Genomic DNA, 25,953 nt, shown 5'->3' on the forward strand with positions numbered 1-25,953 from the left:
TTAAAGATATCTTCATTTATTGTATATATACACACCAGAAGAGGGCATCAGATCCCATTGTAGACAGTTGTGAGCCACCATGTGGTTGCTGGGGATTGAACTCGGGACCTCTAGAAGAGCAAACAGTGCTCTTAACTTCTGAGCCATTAATCCAGCTCTCAAAAAAAAAAAAAAAAGAGTTAAGTGTGTATGTGTGTGTGTGTGTAGAAGAAAGCGAGGTCACCTAACTCAAAAAGGACAGGTGTGAAAGTCATAGAGAATATAATATTTAAGTGCAGGTGTCGTGTGTTACTCTCTAGTAAAATTTAATTTGCTTTTCTGGGATATGATTGTGTTTAATTTTAGGGGCTATTAGTTATCTGTTACTGCATAACAAACCACCCTAAATTTTAGTAGCATAAATAAATCATAAACCCTTATGTAATAGCTCTTGTCACTCGAGAGCCTGAGCAAGGAGCTGGGTTGAGCTCAAGCTAGAGTGCTTGCCTAGCATACCTGAGGCTCAAGTTCAATGCCCAGTACCATACAGAGCAGGTGTGGTGCTGCTCACCTGTAATCCCAACACAGGTCAGCCTTAGCTACTTGACCAGCTTGTAGACAGCCTGGGCTACATGAGGCCCTTTTTTTTTCTTCTTCTTCTTTTTTTTTTTTTTTTTTTTTTGGTTTTTCAAGACAGAGTTTCTCCGGCCGGGCGGTGGTGGCGCACGCCTTTAATCCCAGCACTCGGGAGGCAGAGGCAGGTAGATCTCTGTGAGTTCAAGGCCAGCCTGGTTTACAAGAGCTAGCTCCAGGACAGGCTCCAAAACCACAGAGAAACCCTGTCTCGAAAAACAAAAAAAAAACCAAAAAAACAAACAAAAAAAAAGACAGAGTTTCTCTGTGGTTTTGGAGCCTGTCCTGGAACTAGCTCTTGTAGACAAGGCTGGTCTCGAACTCACAGAGATCTGCCTGCCTCTGCCTCCCGAGTGCTGGGATTAAAGGCGTGCGCCACCACCGCCGGGCATGAGGCCTTTTCTTAAAAACAAAACAAACAAAAACCCAGCTCAGGCAGAGCTCTGATGTGCTCTGTGGTTCTGGCTGGGCTGACGTTACCCTCCAGGAGTCCTGCTCTGGAGCAACTGGAAACTCCTCTGTGTAGATGCAGTCTAAGGTCCTTATCTCTTGCCCTGGCCAAAATCTGTACGAAATGCTGAGGAGATGGCTCAGTGGATGAGAGTCCTCTCTGTAGTAGCACAGGGTTCTACTTGGGGCTGGAGAGATAGCTCAGCAGTTAAAAGCACTTGTTACTCTTGCAGAGGATCTGGGTTCAGTTTCTAGCACCCAGTCCACAACCATCTGTATCTCCAGATCCAGGGGAGTCTTCACTCTTCAGATCTCCATGCACCCACAGTCCACACACATACACACACACACACGCAAGCAAAACAGTCACACTCACAAAATTTCATATATATATGTATTTGATTTTTTTGAGACAGAGTTTCTCTTTGTGTAGCCCTAACTCTCCTGAAACTAAAAAACAGAAAAGAAAGGGGGCTGAGCAGGCTGAAGAGATGGCTCAGTGTATCAAAACCACGCATGACTGCAGGAGCCTGTAACCTCAGTACTGGGGGCTCCTTGGCAGTGGTCATCAGATTCTCAAGGAGGTGAATGACATTCACCTCCTCCTCTGGGTTTTACATACACATGACCAATACACACATGCGTGTGTGCACATACCACACACACACACACACACACACACTGAATACATTTTCAAAGAATAAATGGAAAAGAACATTTTTGAAGTTATTCATGAATTCAATGAGTATGTATTAAACATGTTCTCCTTGCCCAGACACTGTTTCCAAGTGTTAAGGACAGAGCAGAAACCCAGTTGATCTCATCTGGGTCCTCAGGGTCACTTGGGCCTCTTTATAGCCATCACTCTACTGCTTGCTGTTCTGAAATTATCTGTGAAGATATCGGGTTCCTCAGGAAACAAATCAAGTGTGAAGCAGCTTGCACTTATTTGCAGAGGGTTTCAACCCCCCTGAAATCTCACACAGTCTGTGAGTAAAAGGTTTTCAAAGTGCATGTGTGTGCACACACACAGCCCCACCTCTCAGATGACTGTGCAAGTGTGTGCACACACACAGCCCCACCTCTCAGATGACCGTTTTCATTGGGCAGCATTGTCAGCTCCATCAGAAAAGCACCCCCCCAATTGCATTTATTTATGCACACGTGTGTGTGTGTGTGTGTGTGTGTGTACACTTGTATATCATGGTGTCAGTGAAGGGGAGCTTGATGGAATCCATTCTCTCCTTCCAACATGTAAGTCCCGAGATCAAACTGAAGTCAGACTTGGCACTTGACCCACTGAGCTCTCTTGCCTGTCCAGGACCTGTGCTCTTGACACACAAGAAAACATGCTTAACCATACAAGCGCCAAGGCTCGTGCTCCTCAGGACCAGTGCCGCAGCAAATATTCACTCTGGAAGAAGTTAGCACGGCTCCCCCACCATGATGTCAGGGCTACTTACAGCGTCATCAGGGAGCTTGAGAATGTAGCCGTTGGCCAAGCCTCATCCCCAGAGACTGGAGCAGAGTGCTGGGGCTGGGTATCAGCAACGGGTCCTCACCTCAGCACAGTTTTGCTGCTAGGGTTTCAGCCAGCCATCATCAAATGACGTGCAAAAACACTCAGTGGAAAATCCCACAGACCATGTCCACAGGACCTGGAGGGCAGTCTACAGACGTCAGTATTCTAGTTTATTAGTGGCTGGTGTTCACCTCTTACGCTGCTGTGTTTCTAAGTTAAACTCTATCACGGGTATGAATAGGAAAGAACATACAGAGGTGGTACTGTGAGCTGTTTGGGGCATCCACTGGGCCTCTCAGCCTGTCTCCCTACTGACGAAGGGGTCTACTATATATATAAAGATATTATAAAGTACCCCAGATATTTCTAATGCTAAGCTAGGCAAGGGTGCAGTCACAGCTGAGAGTAGGAACTACAAGCAGAAAGATAGGCAGATGAGTGGATTTGGATCTAGGCAAAGCCACAACTGGTCCCATCTCATCTTCTTCCCCTACCACACCCCTACCCATGCAGCTCCTCCCCCTACCCAACCCCTACCCATGCAGCTCCTCAGGTTCCTGACTTGCTTTCTCTGCTGACTTGGAAAGAGTGTTCTTGCCTCCAAGCCAAAGATCTGAATTCCAGCCCAGCCCCATGTTTCCAGACACTTCTCAGGGGAAGTCAGGTTGATCTGCAATTTAAGCATTTGCTGATACTCCCAGGGGGAAACCTGTTATTAGCCTCAGGGCTGGGTGCTCTGAACAGTTTCTTTTCAAGGCAGGAGGATGTGTCTGCCCTGCAGTCAGGTGATTTTATTTTTCAGCTGAGGTTTAAAAAGAAAAAAAGAAAAGGGAAGATCGCTTTCCCAACCTCGAAATGCGTGGTTCAGGACCTTTCTGGAAAATCCACAAAGGTCCTGCGGGAGGAGGGGCTGTGAGTTGGCAGTAGTGATTGGGAGGGAGGAAGAGGAGGAAGGAATTGATGGAAGAAGGGAAGAAGGAAAAATTAGGAGAGGCGGGGGAGAGAGGAAGAGAATCAGAAAGAAAAGGGAGGAAGGAGAAGGGAGAAAGGAAGGGACTCAATTTAATATTCACAAACTTAGAAATAGAACTCTATTGCCATCCACCCATTCTACATCTCTGTGTAGAAAAGGGGTAGGGAATCTACGGGAACTGAAAGCAGAGGCCCGGATGTCTGTGTCCCTGTGTTCCCAGCACTGCAAACAGCTAGAAGGGGAACCACCTGGTGTCCAGTGATGGACAGAGGGTAAAGAGAATCTGGCCTATCCAGACCAAGAAATGTCGTCCAGTAGACCTAAAAAGGAAACTCATCAGATGCGGTCTACAACATGAAATCGTGTGCTGTAGAATGAGCCAGTCAGAAAAGGGCAAGCAGAATGGAGCAGTCAAAATCTGTGAGAACGAGGTCTCTGGGTTTGCTAGCAGGGTACACAGGGAGCTGCTTTTAAAGGTGGGGAATTTCACTTTGGGAAGACAACAACAACAAAAACAATTAATAATAATTCTATAGTCTGGGCAAGGTATCACACGCCTGTAAGGCATCATATAGAAGCCCTGCTCTGGCTCTCAGAGTACCTGCTGCAAAACCTGCCCAGGACACAGACGTCCAGGCATCCCATTAAGATAATAACTTGTGATGGACAGCTCTGAAGAAAGCCAAGGAATGTCTGGTATCTCCCTTCCTCTCCCTCCCCCCTCTGCCTCCCTCCCTTCCCCGATCTCCCGCTCCTCTACTGCCAACCCTGAGTTTCCCACACATGGTACAATGCAGGTTCTAGCCAGGAGTGTTGGCAATGACTGTGATGCTGGTGCATAGGAGATGGAAATAGGAAGATTGTGGGTTCAAAACCAGCTGGAACTACATAGTCTCTAGCCTCCAAACTTGTGAGTCAAATAAATCTCTGTTCTTAATAAATTCCCCAGTGACAGAAAGCAAACTAAAGTGTAGACTCTCTCTGGCCCAGGCTGGCTTCAAATCACCTCCTGCCTCCCTTCACCCTGCCTCCAGAGCGCTGCGGTTACAAGCAGGAGCCATAGCAGTGAGCCTGACAAGGACTGTTTAAAAACCCGATGTCCAGAGCTCAGCTCACGATTACCAACCCTGTCGTGGCATCTGCCTCTCAGAGCTCTGAGGTGGCTCTCTTGCACAAACTATGTCAGGAGACTTTGCCCAGAGTCTATTGTGATCCCTCCCTACCCACTGTCTGTTTGGAAGTCTCCCAGGCCCCACTTGAGAGCGAGTTCCAAGGCACCTGGTCTATGTTTCCTAATTGCCTGTCTCTCTGCAGCTGGAGTGCAGAAGTGGTTAGTTAATTGAATCTGCTGCAGCAGTGAGATGGGTGGGGAGGCAACGGGTACAGATCAAAGGACGGAGGGTGGTGCTTCCAACATCTACCCTGGAAAAACCTAGGGCTCTGATGGGCACCAGATGGCATGCGTAAAATGTGTTCAGTTTGAACAGCCAAGTGTGGTGCTGCATGGCTATAATCCCAGCATTGGAAGGTAGAGACGGGGGGGAAGGGGGGAGGGTGGTACATGGGTCTCAATGACCAGCAAGTCTAGCCAGTCACTGAACCCCAGGTTCAGTGAAAGAAGCTGTCTCGAAATATAGAGTAGATGACCAGATGGAGGATGGTGGCACAAGCCTTTAGTCCCAACACTGGGGAGACAGAGGCAGGCAGATCTCTGTGAATTCAAGGCCAGTGAGGACAATTAAGTGAGACCCTATCTCTAAATAAATACAGTGAAGTATGATAGAAGAAAACACTTGACATTGATCTCTAACCTCCTCACACGATTCAACAAGCATGCACACACATACACACACATGCACACACACACACACACACACACACACACACACCAGGCTTAGGCAGCAAGCCTGTGGAAATTTGAACACATCCATTGAAGGAGAGAGAAGGAAGCTAGTCTGAGAGCAACGTGGTTGTTCTAAGATGGAGAGATATCATGAGTTTATTCTGGGGCACAGTTCTGGCCCTATCCCAGTCTGCCTGCCATGCTTCTCCTCAGCTCCTATCTCCCCTCATGCATCTGGGTTTCCTGAGCACAAAGCCCAGCCGAGCCATAGAAAGAGGACTCCAGGCTATGCAGACTATAAAGTGGAAGGAGACGGGATTTGATCCAAATTTCACCTTTGCCACCTAGTTTGTAACACCAAGCAAATGATATTCTCTTTCATACCTCAGTTTCTCCTCTGAGTTTCTAACTCAACACTTTATAGCATAAGCCTTGAGCATGCCTCACGCATGGCTGATACTTAAGACTTACCAGATGTGACAGTTTTGGTGATGCCGATGCTAGTGGTGATGTTGATGCTACTCTGCTAGTCATGGCGGTGATGATGGTGCTGGTCCTGATGCTGTTGTTGCTGTTGCTGCTGCTGGTGTTGATGCTGATGTTGTAGTGATGCTGCTGTTGCTGTGATAGTGATGATGGTGCTTATGTGAGACAGTCCTATCACAGAAGGACCAGACCTTGGAGCTACAAAGACTTGGGATGAATGTGACCCCATCATTAGTCAGCTGTGACCTTAAGCAAGTCATTCTACCTCTCTGAGCCCAACGTCTTCACATGTGAAACATAGCATATTATTCCTGCTATAGAATTAAAGGTGTAGGTCAGTGGTGGTATAACCTGTTATCCAAGAATTCTGGAGGATCTCTGTGAGTTCGAGGCCAGCCCGATCTACAGAGAGAGTTCCAGGACAGCCAAGGCTACATAGAGAAATCCTGTCTGTAATCATCTCAGTGTGTGAGGGGCTGAGTGTTGGCTCTTTGGATGTGCACAGCTCGGCCCTTTCTCATCTAATCCCCATTACCCCAAAGTTACCAGCTGGCATCATGTCCAGAAACGGACATATCCTACGCCACCAGATGCAGAACGAGCCCAGTGCAGCCTCCCACAGGGTATGAGCCGGGTCAGAGCTGGCATCTCCACCAGGCTCCAGTCCCAGATCTGCTCATGAGCAGCAAGCGGCTGAGTGAACAGCTTAATGCCCTCAGTCCAGCCAGAGGACCATGAAAGTCGCCCTGGCAACCAGACACCAGGGAAGCTCGCAAAGGGGAGAGCTGGATAAGGGTCCCCATCAACCTGTGTGTGGACCCCAAGCTCAGTGGGAGTGGCTATGACCCTCAGACGGTATAGCCGAGGCTTTGAGAGCTGAGCTGCACAGGCTGGATTGTCCCCAGCTCCTTCACTGATCCCTGGGGGACATACCCAGGGCAGACTAAATACCATAGCACAGGCATTGAAAATTGAGCTGATGCTGGAATAATGTCACACCAAAGGCCAGGTGGAACTTGTGATCTGAAGCTAATTAGTTTAGTTGTTTAAACACCAACATATTAATAGGGATTAAACAAGACCCACGGTCTTGTAGTATTCAAATGTACGTCTTAACAATTCAAAATGGCTTCATTTATAAAGAACCAAGACAGCTTGACAGATTCCTAGGGAAACACAATTGGTGGTGCAGCCGTAACACTGTCCAGATGTTGAGATTCCCCCCCCAGGACTTCACAGCAGCTATGACAGCCATGCGCCAAGACAGTGGTTCTCAACCTGTGGGTCACGACCCCTTTGGGGTCACATATCAGATCTTTACATTGTAATGCATAACAGTAGCAAAATTGCAGCAATGAAGTAGCAATGAGAATGATTTTATGGTTGGGATCACCACCGCATGAGAGACTGTATTGGAGGATCGCAGCATTAGGAAGGTTGAGCACCACTGCCCTAAAAAGGAAGGGCGAACCCTCTCGAGAAGATAAGAATGAACATGTTAGCCGCCAACAAAGAAAAGGAACTGAAACAAGATGCTCACCCTGTGAACCCCCCATGGCAGACAGGAAGTTAGCAAGCTGGAGGCAGGTCAAGAGAAAGTTCCACCCAGATGTGTCTGAGAACCGCCACACCCCCTCCACCAATGGTAAACCACAGCCTTCAAACCACAACCAGAGTAAACCCTTCCTCCTTCAAGTGGCTTCTTTCAGGAAATTCATCTCTGCAATGAGCAAAATACCTAATGCCCTGTGGGGGAGGTGTGAGCCCTGGGGAGCCCGGAGTAGTTCATCAAGCAAGCCTGTTGTGAGACAGGAAGGCCCTCAGAGGCCAGGTCTTTACCCAAATCTGCCTGAAACACTACACAAAGCCACCTTGAGTTTAGCATCCAGGGCCATCCTTGGGATTGGTCCGTGCTAGAAATCAAGGAGCAACAAAAATCCCTCCACACACCCCCTGTGCCTGCATCCACCTAGAGCTTCTGTGAGCAGGAAAGGCACAACATGCAGGGCACAGGCCAGTGTCCCTGTCTTGCTTTTCCAGGAAGCCTTTTGCTGTATGAAACAACCCTAGGCTTTGGGAACCAGGGAGCGCAAGCCCCACAGCTTAGCCACTGTGCCACTGAGAGCAAAACCTTCTCGTCTCTTCAGCTCCTATTTTTCACCTATCAAGATACAAGTAAAGTCCATCTCCAGAGTGAGTGAGATGGCTCAGTGGGCAAAGGCTCTCCCTATTGACCTGTTGACCCAAGGGTGGTTCTCAGGATCTATGTGGGAAAAGAAAAGAGTCAACTCCCAAAAGTCATTCTCCTACTGCTATACCCCTCCCCTCAAATGAACAAATAAGCGACCGTAGTAATAGTGAGGCTTGTATAGACACTGCCCCAAGGGAAACCATTCAGTAATCGATGCCGAGAAAGAACATCCATGCAAAAAAGGCAAGAAAGGAACATTCTCGATAGAGAAGAAAATGGTTAAGTACAAAGTCCGCGGGGCAAAAGTGAGCTTGTTTTGTTTTTAAAAGAAGGAGAAGGGCTAGAGTACCAGATCAGAATTAATGAAGGGAGTGGATTATGTAACAAGTCGGGGCTATGATAAGGAGGGAAGATATGACAATTTATCCAACCCCTACTGTGTACCCAAGGCCGCAAGCCCTGGGAACAGATGTGGCTCTGGACGCACTGGGTAAGACAGTGTGCATGCAAGGACTTTGCACAGAGCAGATGCTCCGTGGGTGTCACTTTCTCACTTTTCCAGTTTGTAAGTCGACATGAAAACTTCTTCTCCGGGTCTCTGCTTCCTCAGCCCCCAGCATCAGAGAAGGCATGGATGCTTCTGCGGGAGTCAGTCTTGGAGAGGCGTAGGTAAAGGTGCCATTCACCTGGAGCACACTCAGGAGCGAAGGGCAGGCAGGGCTGACTGGGGAGATGGCTCAGTGGGTAACCTGAGGACCTGAGTTCTGATCCTTAGAAACACAGAAAGTGGGGTACAGCAGCACACACCAGTAACCTCAACACCGGGCAGATGGACACAGGATCCCTGAGGCTTGCTGGACAGCCAGGGCAGCCAGTCATTGAGCTCCAGGTTCAGTGAATAACCCTGCCTCAAAAGTGAAGTGCGGAGTACTGAGGAGGACACCTCACATCAACTGCTCACTTCCGCGTGTGTGCACACTCACATGTGCATACACCAACAAACAGATGAATAAGAAGCACGGGAACAGGCCTTCCTTCCAGCTTCATCAGCAGGCGTCCCACACTGGCCACAGGAGGGACTCAGAGACTTTGTGGCATGTCCTTTAGAATCCTGAGTACCTAGTGGGCCCCCATGCTTGTGCCTTGTCCACTGAGCTGGCAGCCAAAATGCCTATCTTGTGTCTGCCGTGGGGTGCTCCTCATCCTGTTTAATGCATTGGAGGCTTCAGGAATCTGTAGGTGACTCGTGGGGGAAATCCCCTCCATCTCTGTTTAAGTCCCCTCTTGACCTTTTGGTGGCCTCTGAGTAGGAGAGGCAGGACACCTATCTTGTGCCTGGACAACCTGGGGCTCAAATGAGAGCACCCCCGTCCTTTGTTACAAGAGGTATTCATAGCTCGACACAGTGGCTCAGGTTTGAAATTCTAGATGGACAAGAAAGTAAAACAGAAGTTAGGAAACTCTTAACTGAGAGGGGCAGAGACTGGACAGTCCCACAGTAGTAATAACCAACCTTTATAAAGTGCTCAGTGTCTGCCTGGCACTGTCCCGGACACTCTGTAGAACTGTCTCAGGGATCTTCACGGTGACCAGATGAAGTACATGCCACTTGTGCAAAATGCGTGGAACCAAAAGTGTTACAGATTTCAAAAAAAAAATTCTGATTGTTTGCATATTCATAATGAGCTATTTCGGGGATGAGACCCAAGTCTAAACGTGAAGTCCATTTATCTTTCATCTATACCTTATGCACATAATCTAAAGAGAATCTGCAAACCAAGATTTCATGGTGTGACATCCTCCACTTGTAGCATCATGTCTGGACTGAAGAATTGTGAGAGACTGCTGGATGTTCAAATGAGGGGTGCACACTCTGCTGTTATCACCCCATTTTGCAGGGCTGAATCCAGGAAGTTCAGATGACTTGCTGAAAGGCAAGGTTGTGTATGGCTATGGGGGGAACTGGGCTGCTGCAATACGTCAGCCTCCAGGTGAGGCTCTGTGCTTTGCAGAGCAGAAGTTTGCTATTTTCCAGCATGGGTCCTGAGGCTCTTTCTACAAGTGGCTTCCATGCTGAGGTGTGACCCAGGCTCCTCCCAGGTTCTGCCATCATCTCAAGTTTTTCTGGCTTTCATTTCCAACCCCTTGGTGCAATAGCAACAAGAGATAGGGACAGAATGCCAAAGAGGCACAGGCATTGATTATTATTACATGGGGGAGATTTTATGCCAGGACTGGAAGGAATGCAGATCACTGCAAGGGGCGCTGGGAAATGTAGTCCAGCTGTGCAGGCCAGGGAGATTGGCCATCAGCCTTCTCTGCAGTCAGCAAATAGCAGAGCTATCCTGTGCCTCGCATAGCTTGTCCTGTTTCCTCTCTGGCCATCCAAGTTCAGGGCCAGATCCGACTTTGGGGGACCCATCACTTAATGCCCAGTAGTAACCAGGGATGCCCTGAGCAGCAGTCCAGTTAGACGCACAGTTCACAGCTGATTTGACTTAACCTTCCAGCAGATGTCTTGCGATGTCTGGGGCCATTCTTGGCTGTCACAGCCCAGGAGATGCTACAGGCATCTAGTAAAGGCCCGAGATGCTGCTAAGCACCCAGTGGTGTAGGGCAGTGTGGGTAGGGAAGGTTACAGCACCAGCGTCAGTACTGCCAAGACAGGACCTTCTGAGCTAGAACGGAAGTGTGGCCTCTGACAACAGTCTAGGGAGGTAAATTGTCAGAGGGAGGGCAGAGCTCAAGGCCTTCTGCCTGCCCTGCCTGGGGCTTGGCTACTCTCCCTGAGGAGTTTCTTCTTACCTGTCAAGTGCAGAGAACTCTTAAGGAAGCAGAGGAGCCGTGCTGCCTGCTCCTCTTTGTGGATTTCAGCACATTTTTCCAGCCTTCCCATCTCCACCTACAAAAATATGTGCAAACAGAAATGTCTTCCTCTGCAAACAAATGCTATAGCCCAGCTGCCGTGGCCCAGGCGGGTAGACTAAAGGGCCCAGCAAAGGAGGAGGGCAGGAAACCTCTGGGGGAATGAGCAGAGCTTTTACCAGGCTGCTCTCTAGTCCTTCAACACCTGTGGTTCATGGGTACACACCACCTGCATTTGGAGACCCAAAGGGGCCACATTGCTATAAAGAAACAACCCGAGACACCAGGGCTGGAGAGATAGACAGTGAGCAGAGTGCTTTCTGTGCTGACTGCTTGCTGTGCAAATACAAGGAGCTGATTTGAACTCCCAGGAACCCTGGCGCAGGGGAGGTGAAGTGAAGACAGATGGATCTCTGGGGCTCACTTGGCAAGCTGAGACCAATGAGAGACCGTGTCTCAAAATAAAAGGTGACTGAGGTATAACACCGGAGGTTGACCTCTGGCCTTTACGCACATGCACACCTGCACCCACACACTCATCCACATGCATGCACACACACACACAAGTTACACATACGTTGTAGATGTATGTATATATGAGCACATATATACATACTTATTTACGTAATTTATAACTTTATGTGAATTCTATAAATACACTAGTTATATGTACTAGTAATTTTTACATTTGTTTACTCTGTGTGTGCACATGTGTACATCATTCGTGTGTGTGTGTGTGTGTGTGTGTGTGTGTTTGATAGCCCATGTGGAGAGATCAGAGAACATCTTGCAGGAATTGGTTCTCTCCTTCCACAGTATGAATCTTGAGGATCAAACTCAGTTTGTCAGCTCAGTGGCAAGTGCCTTTACCCGCTGAGCCTGGGCCTCAAAGGAATTTTAACAGAGTGCAACCTTCACTGTATCTTAAAATCACATCTCAGAGTCTCTACCACATGAAAAGGAAAGTACCGTGGTAGAGACTGCCATCCTTTGAAATGAGAGACCTGTAACAGCGTGGGTCTAGCTTAGGAAGACTGAGTTGCCACTCCAAAGACAAGGAGCCGATTTCTTTGGGTATTTTTATGGGGATTCTAATCCCCAACTTACTGGTGCAAAGGTTCTTAGGCCAGCAGTGTCTGTGGAACCTGGCTGTCCCGAATCACCTGTAAAGGAGTTTAAGCGTGCAGGTGCCCAGCTGGGTACACCTGTAATCCTAGCATTTAGAGGCGAAAGCAAGACTCTGGCTGATTCCAGGACAGCTTGAGCTACCTACTGAGACACACACACCCCTATCTCAAAACCCAAGAAAGTATACAAATGCTGGGAATCTGTATTTGTCACATCCCTGGGACGGACTACCAGATGGAGTGTGAATTCTAATTAGTATTAATAATAAAATCTCCAAGTCAGATATGGGGTAAATGCTGAAAGATCAGAGGAGCAGAGCAACCAGCCACTAGTTCTTACTTCTATGAAATCCTCAAACAGAATGGTATCCTGTCTCTACAAGTCCCAGACTGAATGCCGTCTCTGTGAAGCCTCAGACTAGATCCTGAGCTCCTGTCTCCTCCCACCTTATATTCCTCTCTCGGCCCAGCTGTATCACCTCCCATCTCCCCGTCCCTACTGCTGGGATTAGAGGCGTGAGCCACCACTGCTTGGCTCTGTTTCTCTTTTAGACTGATGCTGTCTCTTGTTGCCCAGGGTGGCCTGGAACTCCCAGAGATCGTCTGTTGCTCTCTCCCGAGTGCTGGGATTAAAGGCCTGCGACACCAGTGCCTGGCCTCTATGGCTGACTGGTGTGACTAGCTCCACACTCCGATCTTCAGGCCAGCTTTATTTGTTAGATCATAAACAAGATCTCACCATAACTGGAGATTCATCACATTCCATCCCTAGCACAGATGGTAGAGTGTTTTAAAGAAGAAAAGATTTGCATTGGGCTGACAGCCTCAGTGGTGTCAGTCAGTGGGCGGTTGGCCTGGTGGCTTTTAGGCCTGTGGTGAGGCAGCACATTGTGCAGGACAAGTGGATTTGAACCAGGTTGGGGAGGGAGAAGGAGAAGAGAGGCAAGAGAGTCTTTTGATGATGATGATTGTGATGATATGATGATGGTGATGGTGGTGGTGGTAATGGCGGTGGTGATGATGGCAGTGGTGGTGATGGTAGGGCTGGTGATTGTGTGTGTGTGTGTGCACATGTGCGTGCGTGCGCGCACACACACACGCGCACACACACATGAATAAACCTGTGCCAGGACAAACTCTGGGAGGCAGTCCTGTTTGGTTAGAAGGAAAATGGCCCCCAAGGGGAATGGCACTATTAGGAGGTATGGCCTTGTTGGAGTGGGTATGGTCTTGTTGGAGGAAGTGTGTCACTGTGAAAGTAGGCTTTGTGGTTCCCCATGCTCAAGCCGTGCCCAGCGAGTCAGTTTACTTCCTGTTGCTTTTGGATCAAGATGAAGAATTCTCCAGCACCATGTGTGCCTGCACACCTCCGTTCTCCCCAGCTGGCATGCTCCCTGCCATGATGATAATGGACTGAACATCTAAAACCAAACCACACCAAATAAATGCTTTCCTTTGTAAGAGTTGCCGTGGTTGTGGTGTCTCTTCACAGCAATAGCAGACAATCCTTTCCCTCTACTGTGGGTTCAGGGATCTACCAAGTGCTCAGACTGGTGCAGCAGCAAGCACTTTGCCAGCCGAGCCATCTTGCTGGCTTCTCCAGTGCAGTCCTCCTGCCTGCCTTCTGCATATCAATGCTTCCAGCAAGAGAATTTTGTATTCAAGGCCAGCTAGAACTGCTCCTGTATCAAGATCTTTTATTCCCCCACTTAAAAGAGAGGTTACACCCCAATGACCTACTTCTTTCTGTGAGGCCCTGCCTCTTGAAGAATCTACCACCTCCCAATAACACCTCAGGGAACCAACTTTTTAGCTTTTGAAGACTATTTTTCAGATGCTGTGGTTTGGGGCCCACACTTTGAGAGCAAACTACAGCCCATAGTATAAATGTGGCCCACTTCTTGCTTTACAAATAAAGTTTTATTGAAACCTAGCCATGTCTATGGCTTCTTTCTCCTTCACCAACATGGTTGAGTTGTTTCAGAAGAGACATTAGGTGGCCCTCAAAGCCTAAAATCTTCACAATCTGATTGTTCATGGAAACAGTGTGTGCACTCTGGCCTGAAATAACACCTCCACATTCTTCCAGGTACCTGCTCACTCCTCCAGGGGAGGAATGACTTACTTGATTGGGAACAGGGTAAATTTCTGTGAACACTTTCCTGGTTGTCTTGTGGGAGGGAGTAGTGTTAAAGAGACCTGAGAGAGCAGCTGCAGGGAGGAAGGGGTTTGGGCTCACGGTGTCCGTGGGTTCCATTCCCAGCTTTGTGGCTGAGGAGCTTCTTCCTGGCAGACAGGAAGCAGAGTGATGAGGGAGTTCAGGAAGAGGTCAGGGTGAGATGTAACTCCAAGGACAATCCCCCGCCCCCGCAATAGCCTACTTCCTCCAACTAGGCCCTTACTCCTTTTACCACCTCTCCATAAAGCCACCATATTAAGACTCCATCAAGATGTTAATCTATTGATGACGTCAGAGCTGTCATGATCATCTCTGGAAACACCCTCGGACACACTAAAGGTGTCTTAGACGCCATGAAGAGCAGACCATGATGGGTCCCCGTATACATACCATGGAAGACCTCATTCCACCTGAAGCTTTATTCTTCACAGAGCCTGATTCTTGAGAATTACTTGGGGTGCATTTGAAAAACACCTGCAAGAGTCCCCCAGGTCTACACGCCAACAGAATCTCTCTGAAGCAATGTCGGCTGAGCAAGGAAGATAAAATTAATGTGTCCTTGGAACATCAGGAGGTGTCTTGTGACTAGCCATGTAGACAGTTGGTAGCAAACATTCTCGCCAAAGCCTTGCCAGCCTCTCTGGAACGAACGTGCGGAGACAATCTTCAGCCCAATGTAGAAAATTTGGAGGTTGGTGTGAAAAAAAGAACATCACTTTATAGTCACACCTTCGGAGGCTTCCAACAGAAAGATGTGATTCACACCCAGATCTGAGAGCAGGGTTTTACCGCGTGCATCAGCTCAGCAGACACGGACTCCACATACTCCACCCAGATGCGCAGAGTAGTCCCCCAACCTCAAAGGGCCTTGAAGAGATTTTAATCTTGGTTCCCATTCCTTAAGGAAGGAAAAGAGATCTAATTGATAAACCATTTGGGATGATTATTTTTAATTATCTGCTTGGCAAAGCCTACAATCACCTAGGTAGAGTGTCCCAGTGAAGTATTGCCTGTGGGCATGGGGAGGGGCAGTATTTTGATTCCAGTTATTGATGTGGGAAGACCCCAGACACACACACACACACACACACACACACACACACACACACACACTGTGGGTGGCACCATTCCCTAAGAAGGAATTTCTGAACTATATGAGTAGAGAAAGTGAACTGAGCCCTGGCATGCACACACTCATTTCTCTTAAGTTGTGATAGGTATATGGGGACACACACATCATAAATCAAGGCGATTCCATGTGTGTGTGTGTGTGTGTGTGTGTGTGTGTGTAGTGTGTGTGTAGTGTGTTTGTGTGTATGTGTAGTGTGTGTGTGTGTGTGTGTTGGCCAGAGCTGCACACAGGTGTCTCTACCATACTTTTTGAGACAGGGTCTCTCACATAACTTGGAACTTGTATACTGGATAGAACGGTTGGCAACGAGCCCCAGAGGTCCGCTTGTCTCCAGCTCCCCAGCCCTGGGATTGCAGCTGTGCCTTCCTCTACCCCACTCTGGGGATTGAACTCAGATCCTTGGGATTGTACGCCAAGCATTGTGCTGACTGAGTCATCCCCCCAAAGTCCTATCCTGCATTACATTGTACTTTCCATTTTGTCCCATCCCTGTGGGGGAGCCAGGGGGGGGGGGCAGCTGAGACCTTTAACTTTGTGATAAGAAAAGGAAAGTGGTGTTGAGCTTTTATTTCTGTTCCTGGGGTGTGGGTGACCTTGGACACCGAACCTCTAATACCTTTGAGAGGTGGATTTCCCATCTGCAAAGTGGGGGTGGGCGGGGTGTAAATGGTACCTTCCCAGCAGGACTGTGGTGTGGATTAAGTGCTTTCTGTGTGCCTGGATGGCAGAAGATCGGTGGTGCTGGTTTCCTGTGACTGAAGTGTGATTACTCAGACCGTCCTGATGGCTGCGGGAATGAAACAGGCAAAGGCAAACAGATCTCTCTGAGCAGCTGCTCTGAGTCATGAATGGAGCCAGGAAAGCTTGTGAAGCTTCGAGTCAGGTTGAGATCTCTGGGGGAAGTGCTCTAGCCCTGCACTGCAGCCTCAGCCCAGGAAAAGGTCTTGGGAATAGAGAAGCAGCTTCTGAAGGGGCACATGAAACCAGCATCTGCTCACCCATTCCTAAGTGTGGAAACTGAGACCCAGAAAGGGGCTGGATAGAACTTCTATGAGGAAAAGTGTTCATATGTGTGCTCATCCATATGTGTGCTTGTGTGTTTGAAGGCCAGAGGTCAACCCTTCAAGACAAAGTCTTTCACCAAGGTCTGGAGTTCGCAAGTTAGGCCTGGCTGGTTGGCCAGTGAGCCTCAGAGGCCCACCGGTCTCCATCTCCCCAGAGCCTCAGAGGCCCACCGGTCTCCATCTCCCCAGAGCCTCAGAGGCCCACCGGTCTCCATCTCCCCAGAGCCTCAGAGACTCACCGGTATCCATCTCCCCAGAGCCTCAGAGACCCACCGGTCTCCATCTCCCCAGAGCCTCAGAGACTCACCGGTATCCATCTCCCCAGATCTGGGGTTACAAGCACATACCGTCATAGTCAGCTCTTCACAGGGGTTCTTAACGCTTCAACAGTCTCTTCAATGACTGAGCCTCATCTCCAGCCTCCTGAGGTGACTTGCTGTAGAGACAGCCCTGGAGGAACGTGCTGATTTCAGAAAGAGTGAGGAGTGCTTGCTGCTGAGGGGATTTTGTAGAAAGTAAAGAGAATGGGAACCCCTCGTCGGGGTGTGCAGAACTGACCTGGGCAAAGGTGGAGGAATCAGAAGCACAGCTCCTGTGGGTCTCTAAGGTTAACTCGTGAGCATCCTGAAATGCAGGCGCCCTCACCCCCACACCTGTGGTGAACCAGAAAGGTTGTGCTGTCCAGTGTGGGTCTTGTGAACTTCCCCACCCCCAACCCATTCTCCTTGGCTAAGCAGAGGACCACCCCAGTCCGTTCTTGGCAAAGCTGAGGACCACCTCCCCACTTCAGCCCGTTTTCCTTGACGAAGCAGAAGACCACCTCCTCCCCCCTTTTTTCTTTGTAGTGTTTATCACACCCACATTTGAAGGCATCCAGCTTCCCTTCTAGAACCATCTGTCTCAACAAAGGGAATTAGCAATCAAAAGAGTTTAGCTCCAGCAGGGAAGAACAAACTCATTTTCATAGCAAGTATCAACATGGGATGCTGCCGCCTGCCACACTGGGTCAAGACAGCTAGATTTCGGCCAAGCTCAAAGGAATTTCTAGTTACTTCTCTGGACTTCTGTTTTCCCAGATGTGAAATGGGTGAATGGATTAAATAGACTCTCTCTCTCTCTCTCTCTCTCTCTCTCTCTCTCTCTCTCTCTCTCTCTCTCTCTCTCTCTCTCCCCCCCCCCCCCCGTACATGTCTTTTTTCTCTATGCTCTCTCTTTCCTTTCCCTCTTTCTTCTCTGTCCGTCTTTCTCTCCATCTCATCCCTCCCTCTCTCTCTGCCTCTCTATTTCTGTCCCTCTACTCCACTCTGTGTGTGTGTGTGTGCCTCTGTCTCTGTCTCTGTGTGCGTGTATGTCTGTCTTTTTGTGTGTCCATCTGCTTCTCTGTCTCTCTTTCTCTCCATGTCTCTGTCTCTGTCTCTCTCTCTCTCTCTCTGTGTGTGTGTGTGTGTGTGTTAATGAAGGGAACTGGATTTCAATGTACAGTTTACCAACAGGGACTGAGTGTGGTGTCAGAATGCCTGAGATCATGTGGTTCAGAGGCTCGCTCTGAACAGCAAGGAACAGGTTCCTAAAGGATTTGGTGTAAGGAAAATTTCCCCATACTGAACACTTTTCCCTTTGGACTTTAACTGTGTCTTTTCCTATGTCCTTTGACTCACAAAGGAACATTAAGCTTTCTTGTGGTCCGAGAGTCATGACTATAGAAAGGAATGACCGCAGAACAATCTCCTTCACCTCTCTTCAAAGGAGAAAAAGGTTGATATTCTCTTCCCCAGAAGCCTCGTTCTAGCCTCCCTGTTTGTATCCTTGTATCTGTCTTATAGTCAAAATCCACTACATTAATTTGTCATGTTTCAGATGGGGAAAATGGGTGCTTCAACTCATTAGTTCACTTTCTGTTGCTACCACAACATACGTAAGACTGAGCATATTCTAAAGAAAAGACACATAATTTTGAGAGGCTGAAAGTCCAAGATTGGGTGGCCCCAATTTTTTGTCTCTTATTGAAGATCTCACAGCAGATGGCACCAGGGGGGGGGTACGTAACAAGATAGGAAGACTTCAGGACTCAAGCTTACTGTTCGTTCCATAATGACCCGCCTGCCCTTGCTCTGCCTTGTAAAGGTTCCACCATCTTAACACTGCCACGCTGTGGCCTACACCTGAACTTCGCTAGGGCGACCCACGTCCAATCCATAGTATCGCACACATTCTAACTGTGTTCAAACAAGTTCCTGGAGAGGGCCTGAGCGTTCCTCCTCATGGTACCCTTGGAGTTTGTGACATTTGTCCTGACCGTCTATGGTCTGGGCTACACAGGCTGCTGGGAAATTGATTCCGAATGACAAGGGGACAGTAGAAAAGTGTGTCTGTGTGTGTGTGTGTGTGTGTGTGTGTCTGTGTGTGTGTGTGTGTCTGTGTGTGTGTGTGTCTGTGTGTGTGTGTGTCTGTGTGTGTGTGTCTGTGTGTGTGTGTGTCTGTGTGTGTGTGTGTCTCTGTGTGTGTGTGTGTCTGTGTGTGTGTCTGTGTGTGTGTGTGTCTGTGTGTGTGTCTGTGTGTGTGTGTCTGTGTGTGTGTGTGTCTGTGTGTGCTACAGTAATGGATTGGCATCTGCTTTCACTTGTGTGCCCCGTGACAGCCGGTACAGAATGCCTGCAGGGAGAAGGACTGCGAGGATCTAGTTAGAGGTTGCTTTCCTTTGCATCACTTCTGTGGGTGTGGTCACTCACTAGCTGTACGACTTGGTTTTCTAAGCCAAGGATGGAGAAGCAGAGATATCCGGCCTGCTGTCTCAGACACCGTGCTGGATTCTTTTGTGTTTTCTTATCTGAGACACTGTCTATACTGACCTCAAACTTTGGATCCTCTTTCCCCAGACTCACAGGCTGGGTTACAGGATGCCCCAGTAGACTACATTCCTTTTCTGAATTTTATGTCTAATCTTTTTTGTTTTAGAAACAGGGTCTCGCTATGTAGCCTTGGCTGTACTGGAACTTACTATGTAGAGCAGGCTGGCCTGGAACTCACAGAGACACACCAGCCTCTGCTTTGGGATTAAATGCGCACACCACCACTCCTGGTCTCTAATCTTAATTCTCTGTGCTCTCTAGTGACATAGAACTTAGTGTTGTGGTGATGTCAACTCTCGACTTCTCCCCACACAGCTTTCCCACTCCATGCCATTAGGTTTATTCAACCTCAACTTATGTGTGTGTCTGCAATGATGCATTTTCTCATAGACTGTCAGGAGCATGTTTGTGTCTGCAATGGTGCATTTTCCCATAGACTGTCAGGAGTATGTGTGCATCTGCAATGGTGCATTTTCCCATAGACTGTCAGGAGTGTGTACTTCTCTAAGCACTCTGGAGATGCCAATGCCTGTCAGTTAATTCGGTTGGCCATAGAGGCGGCCTTCCAATCCCATCCATCAGGACTGAATCACCATGAGAGCCCCCACCTCCCCAGGACGATTCACCAGCCAAGTTACTTTGCAAATTGGGCTGGGAAGCGTAGGCTCTACAGCTTCCGTTTCTTTTCCTTCCCTTCTGGCGATTTAGATGTGAATTCTCTAATAACGGCTGTTTTCTGCTTCCTTCCAACATAATATGTGCTTCTTACATGAAGTTCCAGACTTATGTAACACAAAAAGTAGGATTTTCCAGAGAAAGGCTCTCTTGATGACTTCGTGAACTGTGTGTCTGAGAGATTCCGCCCCAACCCCACCGCCTTTTGAATGTGTCTGTCTCATGCCCAGCAATCATGTAGATTCAAGGCATTCTGTTACATCAGAGGTTAATTAGTACTGTCTGCTCTTTGTGCTGACATCCACAAAGCATGCTCTAAGTTGATGACATCGGTGCACATGAGCTACCAGGGGTGATGGGACCACCAGGGGATGTGAGGTGATCGGACTCCAGTATTCACCCTCACACGCGCCCCCGAATCCCGATGTTGAGGCCTTAGCTTCCAGGGTAATTGTGTTAGGACATGGAACTGTGGGAAGGTGGAAGTCAAAAGGACAGAGCACTCACGGTTGGGCTTGATGAAGGGGGCCTCAGAGAGCTGGCTTGTCCCTCCCATTGTGTGAATACACAGCAAGATTCCATCTCTGAAGAGGACCCTCCCCAGAGACGAAGTTTGCTGTGCCTTGTTCTGGTGCTGCCCAGACTTCGGAACTATGAGAAATAAATCCCTGTCGTTTACAAGCCCTCCCCCCCCGTGATGATGTTTTGCCACAGCAACCCAAACAAACTAAGATAAATGAGGCAGCACAAGTGCATCATTATGTAAGCAAATGGGGTTGGCCATGTTTCAATAAAACTTTATTTACAAAAGCGGGTGAAGAGCTGCATTTGTCTTGGAAGCTTTCTGTTGTCAACTCCTGCTGTATAAAACATCTTTGTGTGTATTTATCTGTGACTGCTCCTGGAGGTGGTGCTGTGGGACTCATTCTTTGACCAGATGTGCTGCGTCACAGTTGTTTTTTATTTTGAACCAACTCCAAAAGTTGAACCAACTCAGTCTTCATTACATTAGAACATTTAAATTTTTCCTTTCTTCTCTCTCTCTCTCTCTCTCTCTCTCTCTCTCTCTCTCTCTCTCTCTCCCTCTGTGTCTCTGTCTTTATGTCTCTCTGTGTCTGTCTCTATTCTCTCTCTCTGTGTATGTGTGGGTATGTGTGCATATACATATTCAATTGAATATGGGTATACATATGCACATGAAGACCAGAGGTCAAGGTTGGGTGTCTTCCTCAATATCTCTCTATTTTCTTTTCTGAGATAGGATCTCTCTCTGTACCTGGAGCTCACCAATTAGGATAGGCCAGGACAAGTGAGCACACAGGATCTGTTTATGAGGATGCTGTGGATCTAAACTCTGGTCCTCAGCTACATGGGTAAACATTTTCCCAAATGAGTTCTTCCCAGCCCAAGATTTTCCTACTTAAAACCTCTTTCTCGAGGATATAAAACCTATGCTCATTTGAGGGATACTGCTGTGTGTGGCCATTTCTTCACTGGAGTTCTTAAGATGGAGGCTATGTCTATAGTCTACTCTGGCTTGACACAGGATTTTTCTCCTGCTTCAACCTCTCACATGTTGGGATTGTAGGCATGAGCCACAGGACCATTATTCTTGAGCTTTGCAGAGGCAGAGAAGGTCAGAACATTAGCCTGAAATGGTCTCCTGATAAGATTTTGTTTTAGACTGAAGTTCACATGGAGGGGAACCCTGGCAACCTGTTTTTGTCAGTTAAGATAAAACTGTATGCTCCTTACTAAATATGGTTCAAAAAGGTCTTGATTGTTACCTATTCAAAAATTGTTTGCAGTGCATCACCTTAGCAATGTCCTTACTAAGCCAAGAGTCCATCACTACTGCTGCCCTTCTGTCATAGGGGTTTTCACGCAATGAGGTCCTTCTAAGCACACAAAACTCGTTACCAATTGTACAAAAAATATACATGCTCCAATTTCCCCCACAGAGCTGACAGCACCAGACACCCTTGAGTAAGCATTGGGTTTCTCCTGCCCTGTTTTAGTGGGTGTTTTGGTTTTCAGATGCTGAATGGTGTTCTCGATCTTTTCACTTTTCTCCCCCCCCCCGAACCCCCATTTCTATCATTTGGAATTCTCTAAGCGAACCCCACAAGGGAGAATGGAGGTTCACTACTAGCATTCAAGCTCAGTTTGGAGCTGTGGAGTTGAGCTGTTTTGCTTAATAATCAGCACCCCTCCTGGGATCTAGCCTGCCTTTGCTTGGCTCATGCTGGGTGAATCTGTGATATTTCCCATTCTGTAACCTTTCATGTATAACACAGGCACAGCCTGCTTCCCCATTAGTGCGATGGCACACTTGAACTACCCACACACAGATAAAGAATGAGGCTGAACTTGGCTATGAAGACAAATCAGCCCAACCATCTCATTAGGTTTGAAAGACACTAATTAAGCTTGCATTGGAATTAAGAGACTCCTTCCAAGAGACAGAGGATGTGACAAGGGGCAGAAGAAACTACCGTGGCCATTTCTCTCAGGGAACTTTCCTCCACTGTGAGAAACAGAGGAAGTGCGCAATCTCCTTTTTAAGAAGTTAATGGACAGAAATTTAAGATCAAAACGACAATACATCATTTGCCATGTGTTAAGCACCGTGTGCTGAGAACCCTACACACATTATTTCATCTCCACCATGCTTGAACTTTCAAGATTAACTACAGTGAGAATCCTCTCCACTCGGTGAGGGAAGGGAAGCACAAGAGACTTTACCTTATGTCATAGATACTTTCCCTGTTTGCTGTGATAAGACGCCCTGACAAAAGCAACCCACAAAAGGAGTTTATTTCGGTTCAGAGTTCTAGTACAGTCCATCATGACAAAAGTCGAGGCAGAAGGAGGGTGAGGGAGCTGACTAGGCTGAGTTCCAGGCAAGACACAGCAATCAATATGTTCAGCAAATTTTCTCCTTTTCCATACAGTTCAAGACCCAAACCCAGGGAGTGGTGCCACCCACAGTGGGTGGGTCTTCCCACTTCAATTACTCTAAACAAGATAATACCCACAGGCATGCCCAGGAGCCAGTCTCCTGGGGTGAGTCTAGATCCTTTGAAGTTGACAGCTAAGACTAATAATCACCTTGCTTGCTTCAAAGTCCCAAGATTCACCTCAGAATGCCTATCCTTAGTTCAACCGTAGTTGCTCTCATCTGTGCTGAATTGACCCTCTGTTAGACTCTTGGCCATGTCAAGAGTCGTCTGTGGTTGTCACAGCTTGAAGGAGGGATGCTGCTCCTGGCATCTGGTGGGTAGAGCCCAGAGATGATGCTAAACCCTCTCCCTATCCCCAGACAAGCCTCTACAGTAAAGGATTATTCAGACCACGATGTCAGCAATAATGCTGTTGATATACTCCTGTCTAATCCTTTAACAGATGAGTCAGTGGGTAAGGATGCTTGCTGTGCACACATAAGGATTTGAATCCAATTCCCCAGCACTCATTAAGGAGCTGAGTGTGGCTGAGTGTGCACGCCTGTAACCCAAGTGCTTTGGAGGAATAGAGACAGTAGCATCACTGCGGCTTCATGGTCGCCAGTCTAGCTCCAGGTTCACTGATAAACCCTTCCCAAGGGAATAAGGCAGTTTCCTCCTGGTCTCTGCACAAATATGTGCACTTGTAACACACACAAGAAATTCTGGTTTGTCTGCTTAGCTGGACTATGGTGATAGCTTGCTGTCCCACTGAAACTCTATGTCCATTCATAGAGTTCTGTAGACAAACCAGCCAAATGTGAGTCAGTGAGATGTAAGCTTATAGTTGCACATTGTGGGTGGCCCGGCTATCAAAGAAGGGACAGCCAGTGCAAAAGTTAGTAAGCGGGAACATGACTGGCTTGGTAAGGGACAACAGGAGCCTCCGCTGTGCTTAGGAGACAATCCCCAGGAGAAGAAGCAATGTCCCCAAAGCAACAAGCCCATGTATGCTACTAAGCAATGTGTGAACTAATGACCTCTGTCTTGTGTTTATCTCCCCATCCCGCTTCCCCTGCTCCTTCCCTCCTCCCTGCCTGCCCTTATCCTTCTGGCTCTCTAGTGTTTGGTCACAACATGAAGAGCAGCAATGACTTCATCGGGAGGATTGTCATCGGCCAGTATTCCTCCGGCCCCTCTGAATCCAACCACTGGAGGCGGATGCTAAACACCCACCGCACGGCTGTGGAACAGTGGCACAGCCTCAGGTCCCGGGCTGAGTGTGACCGCGTGTCTCCTGCCTCCCTAGAGGTGACCTGATTGCCATGGGAACGACAGCCTTCGTTTGTTAAAAAAGAGAGAGAGAAAAAAATGTGTCACATAAATATTCAACCCACACCTACATATACTTCCACACATGTGCACGTGCATACATAACGCCCTCTCAGCACTGAGAGCAAGCTGACGGCTGATCATGAAATAGCCCCCCTCTTTGAGGGAGGCTTGTGAAGTTTCCGGAAACTCCTTTCACGCATAAATCGCAGGCTGAGTGGGCTCTACTATGAGACTTATTGGCAGTGCCTGCTCTTGTCCATACCCTGTCCCGAAATGTCCTTTCAACCTCCTGCCAGAGAAAGGAGGCCTCCCTGAAAAGAGCCTGATTCAGTGTAATAAGAGTTTGGCTGGTATGTAGGGGACTTGATCCCCACTTCACAAACACATTTGCCAGGAAACTTCTGAATAGTGCCACTGTTTCCTGGGGTTCTCCGCACCTGATCCCTTTCTCCAAAAGGTGTAAGTATCTTTGTTTTCTCCTTAGTAAATGTGATAAATAGATTTAGACTCTTTGAAGAGACCAGGGGTGACAAAAGACAGTAACTCCATGTCCGGAGCCAGGTTCGCCTGCTTTGTCCTTGCGTTAGCTTATTCCTGGGATTCCCTGTGGGTGTGTGTGTGTATGTTTGTGTGTGCCCTCACAGGTGAGCACATGTGTGCCACTCACCCTGTTAGACAGCAAGGTGGTGACTAGAGCCTCCATCCTCACGGCTTCCTTATCCCTGCCTTTTATCTGCTGCGAGTTCACCCCATGTCCTCCCATCCCTCAGAGACCCCGCCTCGGGTAGCGATAGTTCGAGTGTGTCCCTTCAATAGGGTGATGATAGAGCAAAGGTTATATTTCCTGACACAATCATGGTGGTTATGACCCATCAGGGGTCTGGCACATGACTGAAAATGGTGCCACATCCCTCACCGTGACCTCTGCCCTCGATCAGATTCCAATGATCCTCCGTGTTTGTGTGTGCACCACAGTCATGTCTCGTGCGCTAAGGCTTTAGTGTAGTTAGAATAGATTCTTCCCTCATGGGATGCTTCTGTATCTTTCTCCACAGCGTATCATCCTCTGTGATGGGGAATTATTTGTTGAAATTAAAGACTATTTATTTGTGCCATGCATTGGAGTTATCTGTTTTGTTCAGGACATAGAAGATGGGAGGAGGTTTGGCTGCCAGTTCATAATGAGGCCATCCGGCCAGAGCCAAGAAGTGGCTCAGTGAACTACTTGCTGGTGGATCCCCAGCACCCACATATAAAGACAGACCCAACAAAGAGTAACTGTAATCCTGGTATGGAGTATGACTCGTTTGTGTGCTTATGTGTGTGTGTTGTGTGACAAGACTTGGGAAGATGCAACACACATGTCTAACTCACCCCAGAAAAGAGGTCCACAACAGACTAAAGTACAGATCCAGCTCGGAGAAGCAGCGAGTTTTATTGGGGTTACTGACAGGAGCAAGAACAGCTCAAATACAGCTGCGTCACCAAAGCCCACCCCAGCATGGGTGACAGCTCACACAAGCTGGCAACTTGGAGCACACTGCACAGCCTCCAGGCAGCTGCACTGGCTTCTCCTTCTTCCAGACAGCTGGTCTGTCTTAGAGTCTTCTTTGCACTTTGGCTGTCTGAGAGATCCTCAGCTCTCTTTTTTGTTTACTCTTCAGAGTGAGGGGCCTAGGGAATCTGGTCTATTTCAGGGACAAACTTC

The 25,953-nt window shown here is 48.1% G+C and overlaps 1 protein-coding gene across 3 annotated transcripts in view; it reads left to right on the forward strand.

The window, feature by feature from the left end:
- The window catches only part of Syt17 (synaptotagmin 17), a 66,617-nt gene extending 41,255 nt beyond the window's left edge, over positions 1-25,362 (forward strand). For all 3 annotated transcript variants that reach the window (XM_057779880.1, XM_057779882.1, XM_057779881.1), the window contains one exon: positions 24,034-25,362. In XM_057779880.1, coding sequence (XP_057635863.1) covers positions 24,034-24,230 — 197 coding nt within the window. In that variant the 3' untranslated portion in view covers positions 24,231-25,362. The remainder of the gene's footprint in view (positions 1-24,033) is intronic.
- The last annotated feature ends 591 nt before the right edge of the window (positions 25,363-25,953 follow it).

This window comes from Chionomys nivalis, chromosome 8 (assembly GCF_950005125.1).
Source record: "Chionomys nivalis chromosome 8, mChiNiv1.1, whole genome shotgun sequence".
Lineage (NCBI taxonomy): Eukaryota > Metazoa > Chordata > Mammalia > Rodentia > Cricetidae > Chionomys > Chionomys nivalis.